The following is a 17,010-nucleotide window of genomic DNA, read 5'->3' as shown; positions in this document are numbered from 1 at the left end:
AACTTTCTCTACTATTTTTCGGAGAACTAAATAAAAAATTTATTTTTTTCTTCGAACGAAAATATTGTTAGAACATAAATGTTATATGTAGATAGATCTAAATGACATTTATGTGTGATAATCCTAAATTTTGAGACCAAGACGGATCCCATATTACACTTACAACCTAAATTGAAGTTAACTCTTTTCCATCCCAACGACAGGTTTATGCTTTAAGGTGAATCCAACAAAACTATTCCTTACTTCTTAAGCGTGGAGTCCAAACATTATTCCAATAATAATAGTTTTCAAAGTGTTGGTGGTTGGATCAAATGTTTGTTGATCATATGGACGGTGGCATCCGCCATCAGGGGATGTTCGGTTCGAACTCTAAACCTAATCGATGTTGATTGTAACAATAAGGTATATTATATTTTCATAGAGAAAATTTAATATCGAATATAAAATTATTAGGAGTAGCAAACATAAATCTCGAATTTAAACCGTTAAACAATGATATATTTTTCTTAGAAAAAGAGTTGATGAAGTGTAGTATATATGTCATGCATGCATTGCATGGGGAGCTTACTTGTATGAGGATAACCTATGGAGATAGATTAGGTTAGGGTTTGTTGAGCTGAAAACCCAAAAGCTATGGCGTTTTGTCTTTGGTTTGGTTTGGTTCTACCTGCACAATGCAGCTGTGACAAGCGAGAAAGGGGCCCCAATGCTAATCAACCTTCTCTTGCACTTAAAACACTTGATAGAATGTGTAGCTACACTTAAAAGACTTGGGTATAAATCTTTGACGTCTCAAAACTTCTACAAAACTTGTAAAACATATAAAGAGAATGTTTTCAGAGGAAAGATTTTAAATATCTTATATATAAAGAGAATGTTTTCAGAGGAAAGATTCACGTGATTTATTAGAATTGTAAAACCTCTCAACTAAGATCGGAAGAAGGGCTGAAACCAGATCACTTTCATTTAATTCTCTACTACATCACCATAGAGACAAAAGACATTAACGTCATTCAACGATTTTTTTCTTACCAACTACGACTCTCTATTCAAATCGAAAGTGATAAATTGTCTATATTGTTGATGTGATCCAATTATTCTCATCTACACCTTTATTATATACAAATTATAAATATAATCTATTTATTGTAATTTAATTATTTATAATCTATTTATTTTTAAAGTTTTAAAATTTCAATCATGATCGAAAGAGTATCACATAATCCAATCTCATATAATTCCCTTAATGGTTTTATCAATTGAACTTCAATTATTAAGTCAAAAGACTAAAGTGAGTAAATCTCAAATGTGCAAATAGAACAGGGACTGAAATCAGAATTAGACCACACTTAGAAACTAACCATGGTTAAATCAACTGCCCCTGTGAAAAAGCTTCCCATTTATAAACCTAACGAACACCGCAAACAAACTGCATAACTGAAAAAAAGAATGGCTTTCTACGCGGACGAAGAACGGGTCTGGAAATGCGCAAAGCATCCTTCGAAACGACGCCGCAGTGGAATCTGTCCGGTTTGCCTCCAACGTAAACTAGCATCTCTTTGCCCCGACTGCGCCCGCACTCGTCCCTGCGCGTGTACCGCAACCTCATCTTCTTCTTCATCCTCCTCGTACTCCTGCTTCTCAACCGCCGGTGGCGTCTCCGGTGTCGGCTCCGTCGGTCGAGTTTCGAATCTCATCGAGATCGAGTCTTCGTTCCGACGACCCAGATCCCTCGCAATTCCTTTTCTCCGTTTGAAACCGGAGAGTTTAACCGAAAAGAACGATTTATCGAAGAGTGATAATAAGAGCAAGACGCCGTCGTTCTGGTTAATGTTTAGAGGTAGTACTAATGCGAGCAAGCGATACGATAGCGAAGATCAAAGAAGAGAAGTCGAGAAAGAGAGCAAATCGGCGGCGGCAAATGAAAGGATGATGATGAGGAAGTCGAGTTCCGTGGCGGTGACGTCACATTCCGGCACCGGAGATTTAATTGAATATTGTTATGATTAATTTTGATTATAATTAGTCAAATTATATTGTATTCATTATAGTATGATTGTTCTTATAGTTATTCTTGTAAAAGTATATTCATTATAGAGCATAATAAATATATCCCGAAAGGATTTACAGATAATGATATTTAAGTTAAAATAAAACTTAAAAGTAACTTACACATAATAGATTAATATCAAAAATTCAAAATTTTATATAAGGGACACGAACTTTTAGAAAGTTATACTGAAAATTTTGGAATAAAAAGTTATAAAATTTCAAAGGACGTTAAACTAAATGATATATTATACATTTAGTATTTAAATTATCACTTTTGGTCTGTTTTAGAACCTAAAATTTAAATTTTTTCAAAAGCATACCTAAAGTTTAATTTTTGTTTCATTTTAGTACATATTGTTAAAAACTTAACGGACAGGCTGACATAGCATAACTCCGGTGGATGAACAAGCAATTCAAACAGTGGACCATGAGAGAATGATGAATTGACCATAGTTCAATTTCAGGCGCATCAGGCAGTTGACAACATAGGTCGAAGGATGAAGAAGTCGAAGGGTCCATCATTGATTTGAGGAGATTAAGGAATTTTTGGTGAAATGGAAGCCAAAATCACGTTCAAGAGGTCGAAAAGCTGTGGGTTGAAAAGTTTGGGCTTCATCGGCCGATAGAAGCGATGGTCAGAGACTGCAGACGCGACGACCTACAAGATCGTTCGTTAATTTTTTAACGAAGGTGTACTAAAATAAAACAAAAACTAAACGTTAGGTATGATATTGAAAAAAATGAAAGTTTAAGTACTAAAATAGACAAAACTAGTAATTTAAGTAATAAATACATAATTTGCCCTAAATTAAATTATTAATAAAAACATATTCATCCCAAATTAGGGGAAATTCTACAGCGCACGTCGCACACTGCAACACGCCACTAAAATCATGTACCGAAACATATCACAAACAAATTTGTTCTTATTGTCACGGGGCTAGACTTCTGCTAACTAATTCGTGCGACATTTAGTCAATTTCTAAGTTGAAAGAGCGCCTAAGTCAGCCTTCACCATGTCCTTGTGAGTCTCGGGCTCACCAAGCGACACAATAACCCGCTAGGGTTAGACCAATACAACGGAAACTAAACACCAATGGGGCTAATCCAAGCCACTAAGATTGAACAATTTTGGGAAGCAAAAGCACTGTCGAAACTCTTTAAGTCATAAAGACTTAACTCACTTTTGGGTGAATTGGCAATAAAATTTTGGTGAGCTTTTGCAGAAAATAGAAAATATTTGCACAACGATTTAGAGTGGTTCAACTTTCTCAACCAAAGTCTACGTCCACTACCTTAGCTATCCACACTAAGGATTTTCCACAAATTCACTAGTTTGTCTTTCTTTTGAGGACAAAGAGTAACCTTACAAATCCCTCAAGAATTATACCTCAAAATCTTGAGAACACTCTCTACCAAAGAGAATAATACAAATTTTGCAAACTTACAGAAAAACCTCACAAGGCAAGATATTTGCACAATTCTAGAACAAAGAAAGAACACTAAAAAATGAATACAATTGAGCACGAATGGTGTTCTTGAAAGCAAAATAAATATTGAATGGAAACAGGCTTGAAAATGCTCAAACTTGAGGTTTGATGCTTTCTCTTTGATTCTCTAGCTTTTCTTCTTAATTGTTGTTGATCAATGGCTCCTGAGCTTGTTTAAATACTCCTTGAATCACTTCAGAACATTGGGGATTATTGGAGAAGTCAATAGAGTCGTTATGGTGTAATTATCATTTAAAAATCTGTTGGGATCGTAGGTGCATCGGTACACTCTCAAGGGTGTATCGGTACATTGTGTACAAAATTCAAATATTTCGACTGTTATATAACCTAGTGTATCGGTACACTCCAAGTGCATCGGTACACTAATTGCATTCGATGTTTTTAGGAGCCAGGAGTGTATCGATGCATGGTTGTGCATCGGTACACAAAATAGATTCGATGTTGGGTGTGCATCGATACATCCCTTCCTAAAAATAATTTTTGGCTCGATTATGGTTCGAAATACTTTGTAAAAATTGTTTTAAAAATATTTTAAGTTTAAAACACAATTTTACACTTTAGTAAGGATTGATTTTGACCTTTGAAAAACTTGGAGTAATATTTTGATATTCGAATAATTTAATCGAATATACTTTAAAAACGATTATAAAATCTTAAAATTCAATAACACTTAATTTGTTATATTGAAACATCAAAATTTTTTCAACAATCTCTCCCTTTTTGATATAACAAAACATTTGAGTAATTTTAAGATTTTTTTTGAAAAATCATTTTTGAAATCAAATTTTGAAAATTACTCCCTCTTACTATATTCTCCCCCTTTTTGTTAAATAAAAAAGACTCTATAAAACATTTTAAACAAGGTTTTGTAAGAATATAGCCAATTGATATTTATATAGCTTAAGCTGATAAGATCACAATCAAGAGAAAGATTAGCCATTAGTCCATAAATCAATATTCATAAATAATATGCAATGGTAATTGGTCATATTTCAACTAAGATGTAAATGATGCAAAAGTCATCATAAATTAATCAAACCAAATTCAAACAATCAAAACCAAATATATATATAAACATCTAAGTTCAATCATCCAACATCCATAACAAACAAATCCAAAAACATCAAATTGTTTTAACAATAAGTTTTATCTCAACCTAAGAAAACAAAGCAAGAAAAAGGTCTAATCGTCCATCGGTGGATTAGGAGGTGATAAATGTGCCCATATATTGGCCACATCACGTGTAAGTGCGTCGACCTTCTCGTCCATAGCATCAAAATGATGATTCAACGCTTCGTTGTTAGCAGTTAGATGGAACTCGATGGATGCGAACCTCATGCCAAGATTCTCCATAAAAGATTGGAAGTATGAAGGCATCTGACTTTCTTGATGTTCCGGCTCGTCGTCAGGTACGTGATCATCAATATCGCGCATAAGTGCTTCAAGCTCTGGATCATCGTCCTCAGCCGGTTCCGGAGGAGCTCGTGAAGAGCTAGCTCCTGGAGTTTTCTCAGTGGATCGAACCCATTTATCCTTTTACCCAGACTATCCCGATTTCTTCAAGGTTGTGAAATTTATTTGGTTCTTGAGAGGGATGGGTACATCAAGCGAGACCCAAAGGTAAGTTTTGATAAACAAGTTGGTAAGAAGACAACCGTAAACTAAGGTTTCGACATATTTGGACGGGACATTGTTCACGGTTTCAACTAGCTCACTAAAAATGATTTGTGGCAAATTTATTTTCTTTTTATGTTGGATATAATATATCCACCATAAATCTAAAACTCTAAGGGGGTAGTACCTACCTCCCGATGGTCTAAACCACCAAGAGATGATCAAGTGAAGAAAACGCTCGTGATGAGTTCTTAAGGTACTTGCACTAGCTTTAGCTTTATAAGGTGTTATCACAATCTCTTTTTCATTATCTAAACCTATGTTATCTAGTCCAAAGATGGTAGCGATTGTGTCGAAGTCAATATAAACGAATTGACCTAGGAGATAGGATCGAATTCCTATGGTTTCGGTACGAGCTTCGTTTTGGACACACACCGCATTGGAATAGAAAATGCGGACTAGTTGGTGATAAACGATAGGTTTGAGGTGAAATAGTTTATCAAATTTCCACGATCGAAGGGTAGGAAGATATTCAAATTTTATATCGACCATGGCTTGGATTGAGGGGATATGCTATTCCCAGATTTTATATGACTCAAATAAATTATGGTACCTATGGTAGAGATTATCTCTATGACCAGGTGGGTTAAAAAAGGAATTAAGAATGGTCATATCTGGTTCATTTGGATTTGGATTTTGAGGTTGATGTGGAATAGGAAGTCGGTTTTGGTTTGAATGACTCGATGACGACCTAGGGCATTTTGGATTAGACATGGTAAAAAAGTCGGAAAGGGTACGGTTACCTACAAATTTGAAACACATGTATTCAATATAATAAATCCCAAAACTCAATACGAGTCGTCAATATTCAAGGTTCTCTAAAATAATCCTAATGGGCAAATTTGAAAACTATCTTTGAAAACAATGTTTGAAAATCAATACATAGTTTTCAAAAACAACATAATTAAATCAAAAACATCAAACTTTAAAATCAAAACATTTTTTTATTTCAAAATTATAAAAAAGTTGACAAATTTTGTGTTTTTGATGAAATTAGTTGTAGAATCTAGTTTAGAAACATAATATGAGTAATGCCCAATATCTAATTCAACCTATAACTAATTAAAACTAGTCCTAAGTTCAAAATCAATAAAATAGTGGATTTAGAAAAATACCTTGAAAATTTTTGGATTTGAGTGAAAAATAGATGTTGTTTGCACGAATTTGTTTATCGTAGCAGGTTTAGGAATTGAAGTACGAATGAAATCCGACTAAAATTCATTGGTTTGAAGCAAAGTGGAGATTTGGGTGAGTTTGTGAGAAAATGGCGCAAGTATGTAGTTTTAGGGGTTTTGACAAAATGAGGAATTTTTAGGGATTTAAGCCTAAAACCTGATGAGTTTATCGGTACACTCTTGAGTGTATCGGTACACTCTTGAGTGTATCGATGCATATTCAAGGAATGCATCGGTACACTTTCATAGTGTATCGAAAGTGTATCGATGCACTTTGCACAAAAATGTTAAAAACTGTTTTTAAACATTCAAAATGCTAAATTAATCAGCTCTAGTAACAACTCATAGATTGAAAATTAACTATGTTCAAACAATCAAATCTACTTTAAATTTCAGGCATCTGACAACATAGATCAAATGATGAAGCAGTCGAAGGATCCATCATTGATTTGGGGAGATTAAGGCATTTTTCGGTGAAATGGAAGACAAAATCACGTTTAAGAGGTCGAAAATGTGTGGGTTGAAAAGTTTGGGCTTCATTGGCCGATAGATGAGATAGTCAGTGACTGCAGACGTGGCGACCAACAAGCCCGTTCGTTAATTTTTAACGACAGTGTATTAAAATAAAACAAAATCTAAACGTTAGGTATAATATTGAAAAACTGAAAGTTTAGGTACTAAAATAGACAAAAACTGGTAATTTAAGTAATAAATGCATAATTTGCCCTAAATTAAATTATTAATAAAAACATATTCATCCCAAATTATGAGAAATTATACAACGCACGTCACACACTGTAACACGCCACTAAAATCATGTACCGAAACATATCACAAGCAAATTTGTTCTTATTGTCACGGGGCTAGACTTCTGCTAACTGATTCGTGTGACACTTAGTCGATTTCTAAGTTAAAAGAGCGCCTAAGTCAGCCTTCACCATGTCCTTGTGAGTCTCGGGCTCACCAAGCGACACATTAACCCATTAGGGTTAGACCAATGCAGCGGAAACTAAACATCAATGGAGTTAACCAAGCCACTAAGATTGAACAATTTTGGGAAGCACAAGCACTGTCGAAACTCTTTAAGTCATAAAGACTTAACTCACTTTGGAACTCTGAAAGAACCGTAGGAAGTAAACTCTCTCGAGGCTACTTGGTCTTCATGATTGGCAATACAAGCCACAAAGGCTTAAGCACAAAGAGAAAGCAAGCCAACAAACTTAAGTAACAGCCACAAAGGCTTAAGCACAAAGAGAAAGCAAGCCAACAAACTTAAGTAACAAAGACACAAAGGCTAGAAAAATAGACACAAAGGCTAGAAAAATAGAAACAAAGGCTACAAGGGAACAAGAAAAATTCAAGAGTAAATGAATGAGTTTTATTACTCTCTCGAAAGAAGATTATTGATGGATCTGAACTGATTACAAATGAGGAAAGGAGCTCTCTATTTATAGTTGAGGCCCTAAAAAAAGAACGGTCTAGATCAAAGTACATCAATGACTTAGATTGAATCCAATCCTATCAAAACTCTATCTTAAGGAACTTGAATTCAAACAACATTATCTCTTTAATTAAGTATATTTCTACTTAAATTAAAAGATAATCTTATCCACTATGGAACCTTCCAAAGAGCGGGCCAAGTTTGATGATTATGGGAAAACCCAATACTCTGTATAACTGTTCTACGGAAATCCACACACATGTGTCGTTCTGAATCCATGAGCCTTGACCAATTTACCCCATCAAACATATAACACCCTCGTCGGTTTTCTTGAGTACCCTCAGAAATAGTTCTTCACGGACTCGTAAGAATTCTCCAAGAACTGGGCCAAAGTAAGCTTGGCTTATGACAAGCCCAAGTCTGCGCACACAGAACCCCTTTTCTGAGCAATGGTGCCAAAGTCTCGGACGCTAAGGTGCGGTCTTTGACATTCTCCCGCACTTGATCTAGCAACGCCCTCGTTGCTAGGCAAGATCACTTGGTCTTTGAACACCTTGGACTAATCTTCAACAAAACACCTCGGCTGACTTCACACCTTGGTTCTTGCAATTATGACTCAACACGATCTAACACCCCGTTGCATACATATCGAGCGTAGGAAATCCATCCTACCCGTTTGCATTCATCCAAACTTGGATACTTCTGATCCAGCGGTAAAGACTTGGATACTCTGATGACATTGAACACAAACTATTAGATTCATCCGTAACACTTTCTTATTCTTAAGAAATTTGAAAGATCTCACATGCCTCTTTCAAAATTTAAAACTCTGCAAAGGTAGTTAGGCCCTCAACCTAAACCAATCAACAAGGCAAATCAAACTAAACAACACTGAAAAAAGTGTTTGAGATGTACCTCCATGGATTATTCCTCAGCACATTTACTCTCTATGTCAACACTTCTTGCTTATGAAGTCTGACACTCACAGCATCGACACTTCCAACCTTGAAGTTCATTGTTTTAATTCACACAAGCACCCTTCTCCTCGAAGTTGGTGCCACTCCTACCTACTGGGTGGAGAAATTAGCTCCCTCCATGTTCTTCGAAGGCTTGGACTCCATCAACCCATCCTTGGTTGTTTCTCCAATGGTAGTCCCAAAATCAATGTTCCTCTCCCTTTGAACATCAATACACTGAATAGTTGTCAAAGCCTTGGTAGCTCCCTTCCCATATTGAAATAATGGCACTACACATTGCCTCAGAGAATTCAATATACACATGACAATGCCCTTAGGGAAATACATAAGCACGACCTCAGTCAAGGAAACCCAACCCAACAATGAAATCAAAGTCATCCAATGGAACTATCTGGAACACCTCCTTACCACTCCATTTGCCAATCTACAACTCTATCCCCTATGCCAATCAAATAATTGGAACATCTTCAACGGTAACAGTCTTGATCATCTTTTTTCAAAAGTTGAATTGAGAGATCAAATTTCTCAACAGCTTTCTTCGACATGAATAGATCGGATGTCCCTTTATCTAATAAGGCAACTCCCGATACTCCCACAATAGTGATGGTAACAAATATCAACCCTCTCTGCTTCTGGCCTCCATTAGCCTTAGAAGAACTCAACATCATTATGACAAGTCGCACAACCTCATTGATCATTGGCACATTATTCTCCTCGGATGCCTTAATCCTGGGCTCGTCCATCTCCTTGGATAACTCGACTTTATCCAGAAAATCTTGCAACTCTTGTGGCCCCTTACGTCGGCGACCCTCTAATTACTCATATCTTACCCCGGGCTTACAACACTTGACACTTTTACTTGTGCCAAGTTCAGACTTATCATTTTCACTGATGATTGTATCTACTTTTAGTGAACTTTTGTCACCACTGGGAGAACTTCGCTTCCCATCTCTCGATGGCCCTTCAATGCAGATACTTTTGCCTTGACCCATGGCTTCCTTCGACTTGGTTGTCTTCTTGACTCCAATTTCTATGATGGACTCGACAACCTTGACTCCTCTTCTCTCCATCTTCGTTCTTGCCCATGCTTCAATCCCTCTATGAAGGTGAAGAACCCATCTTTTTCAATCAAGTCTAGGACTTCGAGCATGAGTTTCTTGAATTGACTAGCATACTCCTTCAACATCCCATAATGTATACAAAATAATTGACTTTTTCTTTTATGAATTTAAGGTGAATACAGAATAATATATATTTAAAAGATTCTCAACCATTTGACAATAGACATTCGTACACCCTGGGTCTTGTAGACGAGAATTGACGAATCAATCATTTTTTTCTGTTAACGTTTGGAATTTAAAATAAAAGCAAAATTAGTAAATCACATATGATCACAATAATATTTTCGCCTTAAATTACCCCCTTTGTAATCTGTCTTAAACTTGTTAGAAATAATACAATTATAACCCAATAATTATTATGGTACAATACCATCGACCACTCAACTATATTGCTTTTTTTACTTTTATTACCGATCTTTTAATTTCATCAATCAGACTACTTAATTATTTGATTGTGTTCGATTAAGTCACTAGTCGTTAACCGTTGACGGAAATACTGATGTGGCAGTTAAAAAATTGGCATAATTATCATTTAGTCCTTAATGTTTATATATTTTATCAATTTGGTCCGTATATAAATTTATGATTAATACAATAAAAAATTAAATAAATCCAATGATCAATCACGTCCACCATGCATTGAAATAGGTTCATTTTTCTTGTTTTCTTCGTACGTAACTTTTCCCCACTTTTCATCCCCTTTTTCCCCTCAAATCCTCCATGCTCCAATCCCTCCTCATCCCCGAGCTCCTCACCAATCTCGGCTCGTCGTTTCCGTTACCTTCGAACCCCATCGCGCCGTAACTTTTAGTGTCGAACGTATTAAACCGGCGAGGGGCCGCCTTCATCTTCTTCGTCGGAATCCCGGGCTCTTTTCCGAGTTGCTCATATGGCTGAGGACTCATATTTCCCGATAAGCTCCTACTTACCCTGACACAACAAAAATCGATGTCGCTGCTCGAGTTTGTTCGTTGCAAGATAGGGCAAGTCCAGCAATTGAGGCTCATGGCTTTTGTTTTGAGGAGGTGATTGAAGTTCCAATGGAGGTTTTGAGGAGGTGATTGAAGAAAAGAAGGTTAAGAGATTGGTATTTGCAGATGAATTTAAAAGAGTTTGGGATTATTGTTCATGTTCCCGCAAACAAATGTACACCGGTTCTATGTTTGGTAATAAGAAGCCATTTTGAGTCCACAAAACAACTCATTGATGTCCCCAAAAAATCAATGTTTGCTGCCATTTTAGCCAAACCTAGTACGATATATTTAGCATTCAGTTTTGCACTTGTTAGTCATCGGTTTCAGACAACAGCTTTAGGTAAGGATTTAAATTACGGCTGCGGTATGTTTATTGGAGTTATACATAGCAGACGTTAGTGCGGGTATTTTGATAGTGAATATATTCACTTTATCTTATTATATTTCGTTTGATTTTTTTTTAATTTTATCGTAACGAAATAACACCATGAATAGGGATATGTTATTGCTGCAATTGGCTATTATCTCTTAAATTGCGGTCGATATCTATTGCTATTAGTGTGATTCCATTTCACATCATTATTTCTGACAATAAATATTTCGGATAATCTGTTATCGTTGTATAATAACCGAGACCGCTATTTAAATTCATGACCGGATAAACTGAACTCCATCTCTTCTTACTTCTTGCATCTGCTTAGGACAATTACACAAGAAAACAGAAACCAAATTGCGTACTAAGAACGAGAATGCTTGAGAGTAGGGGTGTAGATGAAAACGTTATGTCAACTGTTCATATAATGTTTCTTTATGTTCGTTCATTAAGTTAAATAAATGAGTATAAATAAAAAAATTATATTCATTCAATAAACAAACAAACACGAACATATGTATGTTCATTTCTTTTATGTTCACGAACAAACTTGTTTATGGGTTCATTTATAAGGTCATTTATCGACTCGGTCATTTATTCGTGAACAAGCTCGTTTACTTGGTTCTCATTTTCCTTTTATTTTTTATATTTTAAATATTGGTGGAGGTAAAGACTAAATTGAACACATGATAAAAGTTGAAATTTAAATTGTGAATTTTAAGGAGTTTAAGAACTAGTGGTGTAATTTTATCATTTTTCTTTAGCTTACAAATGAAAGGGTAAAACTAAAAGTTGAATATACAAACGATGATAAACAAACACTAAACGAATATTAAACGAAAGCCAAACGAACATGTTCATGAACTAACATGTTCATGAACGCTAAATGAACACTAAACGAACGCTAAACAAACATTTTCACGAACATATAAACGAACATCAACACGATCAAGCACAAACACCTTAAAAAATAAACAATCGAACACGAACATAAATTTATTCGTTCAAACTTAGTTCATTTACACTCCTAATTAAGATCTATTAAATTGAAAGGCTGTAGCCGTAATCCGCAAGTATGTTGATTGAAGCATGTTCGAACATATATCAACATATACCAATGCCTATTAATTATGGACCAAGTTAGAATCAATGATTCACCCAAAATAAAGCCTATTTAGTAAGACGCTTGGCCAAACCCTATGATTGAACAATACCGATGCTTAATCTTTTGTTAAATTCTATAATCGTAACTGTAATTATTAATCATTAGTTTTAACAATTTGGTTAATTAAAACCGTTAATCATGATTTACAATTATGTAACATATCATTATACTTACGTGTGATACACTGATATCCAAACTATAAAAACTATTTTTTTAGAAAACAATTAAGTTTAAAACAATTATGACTTTATTTTGAAAAATTGATGATTTTGAATTAATTTGGGTAGGAGTCGCCATCGACCTTTGGTTTAGGTAGGTCGAATACCTAAAAACGTCTTTTAAAACAATTTTAAGAAAAATAGTTTTTTAAGACAAAAAATTAGTCTGCGTTTACTGAAAATCTGATTTAACGGGTCCGGGAGTCGATTATGTGTGAGGAAAGATTAATACCCCACAGTGCCCAAAATTGATACTTAGTTACTTATATATTGTCGTGGTAGTGAAAATTATAAATCGAATATAAAGTTAGAATACGATCCATTTTTTAAAATTTAATTAATTTACTTCGAATTATTTATTAGTAAAAATCCTTTAATTCAAAAAGAAATATCGAGATTTTCTCATCCTCCGACGGGATGACTATCTCTTCTATTTCTTGTCTAAGAAGAATATTCCCTCCTCAATAAAAAATGCGAATCAAACATAGATTGAAAGTTGATATTTGCATAAAATAAAATAAATTGTTATTTAGAGAAACATGAATGCATTATTGATTTAAAATAAAAAATGGATTAATTAGCAAAATATACTCGATTTATTTCAAGTTCACATTTCGTTCGAATGTCGTATCGAATCACAGTACTTCGATCAAGTAATGTTTTCCATGCCCATTCTACAAATTGGTGTTCTTGAATATGTTCAAATAAATAAAATTTAACAAATTCTTAAATAAATAAGCATTTTAAAAAAGTACATAAATATACAATACTAAAAAATAAATATGTAGACATACACGTATAAATATTTAATATAACATCGCATGCATAACAATATTTATAGTAAAATAAGGTACATGCTAAGTTGGAAGCTAATATACGACAAACAAGCAATATCATGATCAAAACATGTGAATACAAAAATACAGTGAGCTAATCATACAACGATCCGAATTTTCAAGCATAAGATGGTGATCAAATTGCATATAAACAAAATTTCTAGGAACTGAAAACAAAATAGATCGATTTTTAACAACATTGGAGACAGGGGACTAAAATATAAACATTTAAAAATGAGAGTCAATAACAAAAATATATCAAATTTTGTATATAGCAGCAACAAGTACCAAAACAGAATGAAATAACAATTACAGACCCTACTATGTAATAAATACGGGAATTAAAACTCAATATATTCAAAACCATAATGACTAAACTGGAAATAAAATTAAAATTAACACCAAGTCAAAATCAGTTACTAAAATGCATACATAACCAAACCCGAGGCCTCAAAGCACGAGTTAAACAATTTTAAATATTTGTAAGTACAAAGGACCAAAAATAAACGAAACTGAAATTTGCAAGGGTGAATAAGAATTATACTTGAAAGCAACAATGTATAAAGTAATGATTGAAATAAAAGATTTACAAATATTATGACCAGAGTCAAACATTAAAGAAATGCCATAACATATATGATGGTGACTTAAATATAAACATTAAAAGGTAAGTGCTCGAAACCAAAATAACATAAAACTTCATTCAATGACCAAAAGGTAAAATTACAAAGACAAAAGGACTTAAATTGTGATTATTCCATGCACTAAAATACAAACCCACCCTTATCGAAACTACGTCATTTCAGACTCAATATATATTTTCACACTTAAGCCCAAAACATGTCATTTCTTCATTTGTTTTGTTTTAGTTTAGAAGAGGAAAGAGAGAGTTTATAAACTCTCTCAACTTCTTCGTCGAGAAAGGGTAAAACGCAGCTCACCGACGACAAATCACGGCCACCCACGGTGGCCGAAGAGAATAAAACGCCTCCGAAATACCCTCTCGCTCTCAATAGGTTAGATCCTATCCCCTTTTAGCCTAAAAATTAAACTAGACTCCCAGATCTAAGTTTTACCTTTCGAAATACTTGAAAATAGGTGACTCTTGGGCTTCGAACCGAGGTATGTGTTTCTCCCTTTGGTATTCTTTTCCTTTTCCTTTGGTTGTTCTCGGATTTTTTTCTGTGTGTGTTGCTTGTTTTTTTATTCGAATCTAGTTTTCTTTTTCAGGTTTCTCTATTGCTCTCCCCGTTTGGTCCTTGAATCTTCTATTTCTTTCTTCCTTTTATTTTACATGTTGATGGCTGATGATGTCTTGTGTTTCCGAGAGAATAGGGTTTGAATGGATTTGCATCGGAATTTTGCTCTCCCCCCTTGGTCATTGGATTTGCATCGGAATTTTATTTGATGTGTTTATTATTTTTATTGGTTTTTTTTTTACTTTAAGTTGATCTTCTGATTGATTTGGTGTTTTGTCTCTGTTGATGACGATGGCGGCTCGGGGAGCTTTCGGTGGCGGCTCACACGGTGATAAGACAATCGGTGGGACTCACGCGCCAGTTGGGTGGTGGCTCATTGCTGACAGTGGTGGTTGGTTAATATACTTAGGGTTTAAAACCCTAAGCTTTGGGCGATCTAGACCGTTGGATGAGTCCATATCTAGCGGTTGGCGTTGGAGGCAGTTGGCAGCTAAGATGAAAACCTTAATTGGTCTGGGTTGAGTGTAACTGGGTCTGAATTGGGTTGGTGGGTTATGCCTTGGGTTGTTGGGCTTGTTTCCTTGTGGGCTTGTATGTTGGGATTTGTTGGGCTTCGGGTTGGGCCTACAAAATATAATTATAATGTTATTAATATAATAATAATAATAATTTAAAATCCGGACAAAAACGGTCACACACAACTCTAACGAGAAGAACATATGGGTGTCCCAGAAAATAAGTTTAAGAAAGAAGACAATCGTTTAATTTGTTTAATGTGTCTCTGACCAACTTTGATACTTTTTTCCCAGAGGCCCAGACTTTCCAAGAAGCATCATCTGCATTCTTATACACAGCTTTCATTTTAGTAAAAATTTTGGAGAAATAATTAAGGATCGATCGAGGGAGGGTAGAGGTTGTTGTCTCTTTAGAATTTAAAATTATCATACATTTAATTTTTTATGTATTTTCTATATTTTAATTATATAATTTTATAAATTTATCTCTTCCTAAATTTTTAAAAATTCACTTATTAATATAAAATCTTATATTCGTCTCTAAAAATAATAGATATACATATGTGGCAATATTACAACACATATATGTATATATAATGAATTTATGAGTTTAAAGCTGAAGAAATGGGACAACTTATAATTGGTTTTTGACATAATAAAAGTTGGGGTAAATTACTCAAAAGTTAGGGTAAACTAGTCACTAATGTTTGGATAAGTTTTTGTTTTCCCCATTAATGTTTCAAAAGCTATAAATCGGTCACTACCGTTATCGTTTGTTACAAATTGGTCACTCGCCGTTAACAGGGGTGACGGAAAACACACGTGGACTGTTAACAGCAGTTAACATGCTTACATGGATGGTATAATTACACAAATAGTCCATTTTATTTATATATTCTTTCAATTTGATCCTAGTTTTAATAAATTAAAATATATTTAATTAAATCTTACATGGATGGTATAATTACACAGATAGTCCATGTTATTTATATATTCTTTCAATTTGATCCTAGTTTTAATAAATTAAAATATATTTATTTTTAATTCTTATAAATACTTATATGTTTTTATACAAAATAATTAAATGTTTTTTTAGTTATAAAACCAAAAAAAATCAACGTGATGAAATTATTATTATTAAATGTTTTTTTTAAGAAAATGAATCGTTAATTTTCATCCTATCAATAATAATATGAGAAAATTGGTCAACATAAAGTATCGACACTTTTTAAATTTGTATCGATACACTTGTCCAGACGAGATGTTCGCATAAACTGTCGATACATTTATAAAAAGTATCGATCCCAATACAATGAAACCGATAATTATTAACAGGTTACAATGTAACGGGTAAAATTATATCGGTTAATTAGCAAATATGTCTACATTATGTATCAACACTCTTTAAATATGCGTCGATACGTTTTTTCCAAAATGAAAGCACAAACAGTTGCACGCATAAAGTATCGATACATTTAAAATTGCATCGATCCCAAAAACATCGAATCCGATAATTATAATGTAATAGGTCAATTTACAATGTAACCGGTTGAAATTTACCTGTTTTATGAGAAAATAGGTCAATATAAGCGCTACCTGTCGTAACCGGTTTTCGTCCGGGCACGAATATATTAAATTTGGCGGGGAAATTGATGTGAATAAATAATTTTGAAAATAATTTGTGAGTCGCCATCGACCTTTTGGATCAGGTAGGTCGAATACCTAAAAATTTTTCTTTTAAAAGAGTTTTTTAAAAAAACATCAATTAAAAAAATGAAC

General features: G+C 34.2%; 1 protein-coding gene across 1 annotated transcript; it reads left to right on the top strand.

Moving 5' to 3' along the window:
• Positions 1–1,449: 1,449 nt before the first annotated feature.
• LOC120175172 lies at positions 1,450–2,010 on the top strand. The gene has a single exon (XM_039181860.1). It carries the CDS (start codon positions 1,450–1,452, stop codon positions 2,008–2,010), a length of 561 nt encoding a protein of 186 aa, XP_039037791.1.
• Positions 2,011–17,010: the final 15,000 nt, after the last annotated feature.

The sequence above is a fragment of the Hibiscus syriacus genome, unplaced genomic scaffold, assembly GCF_006381635.1.
Source record: "Hibiscus syriacus cultivar Baekdansim isolate YM2019G1 unplaced genomic scaffold, ASM638163v2 tig00112159_pilon, whole genome shotgun sequence".
NCBI lineage: Eukaryota > Viridiplantae > Streptophyta > Magnoliopsida > Malvales > Malvaceae > Hibiscus > Hibiscus syriacus.
Note: the sequence above shows the minus strand (reverse complement) of the source record. Positions and strands in the feature narration are given on the sequence as shown.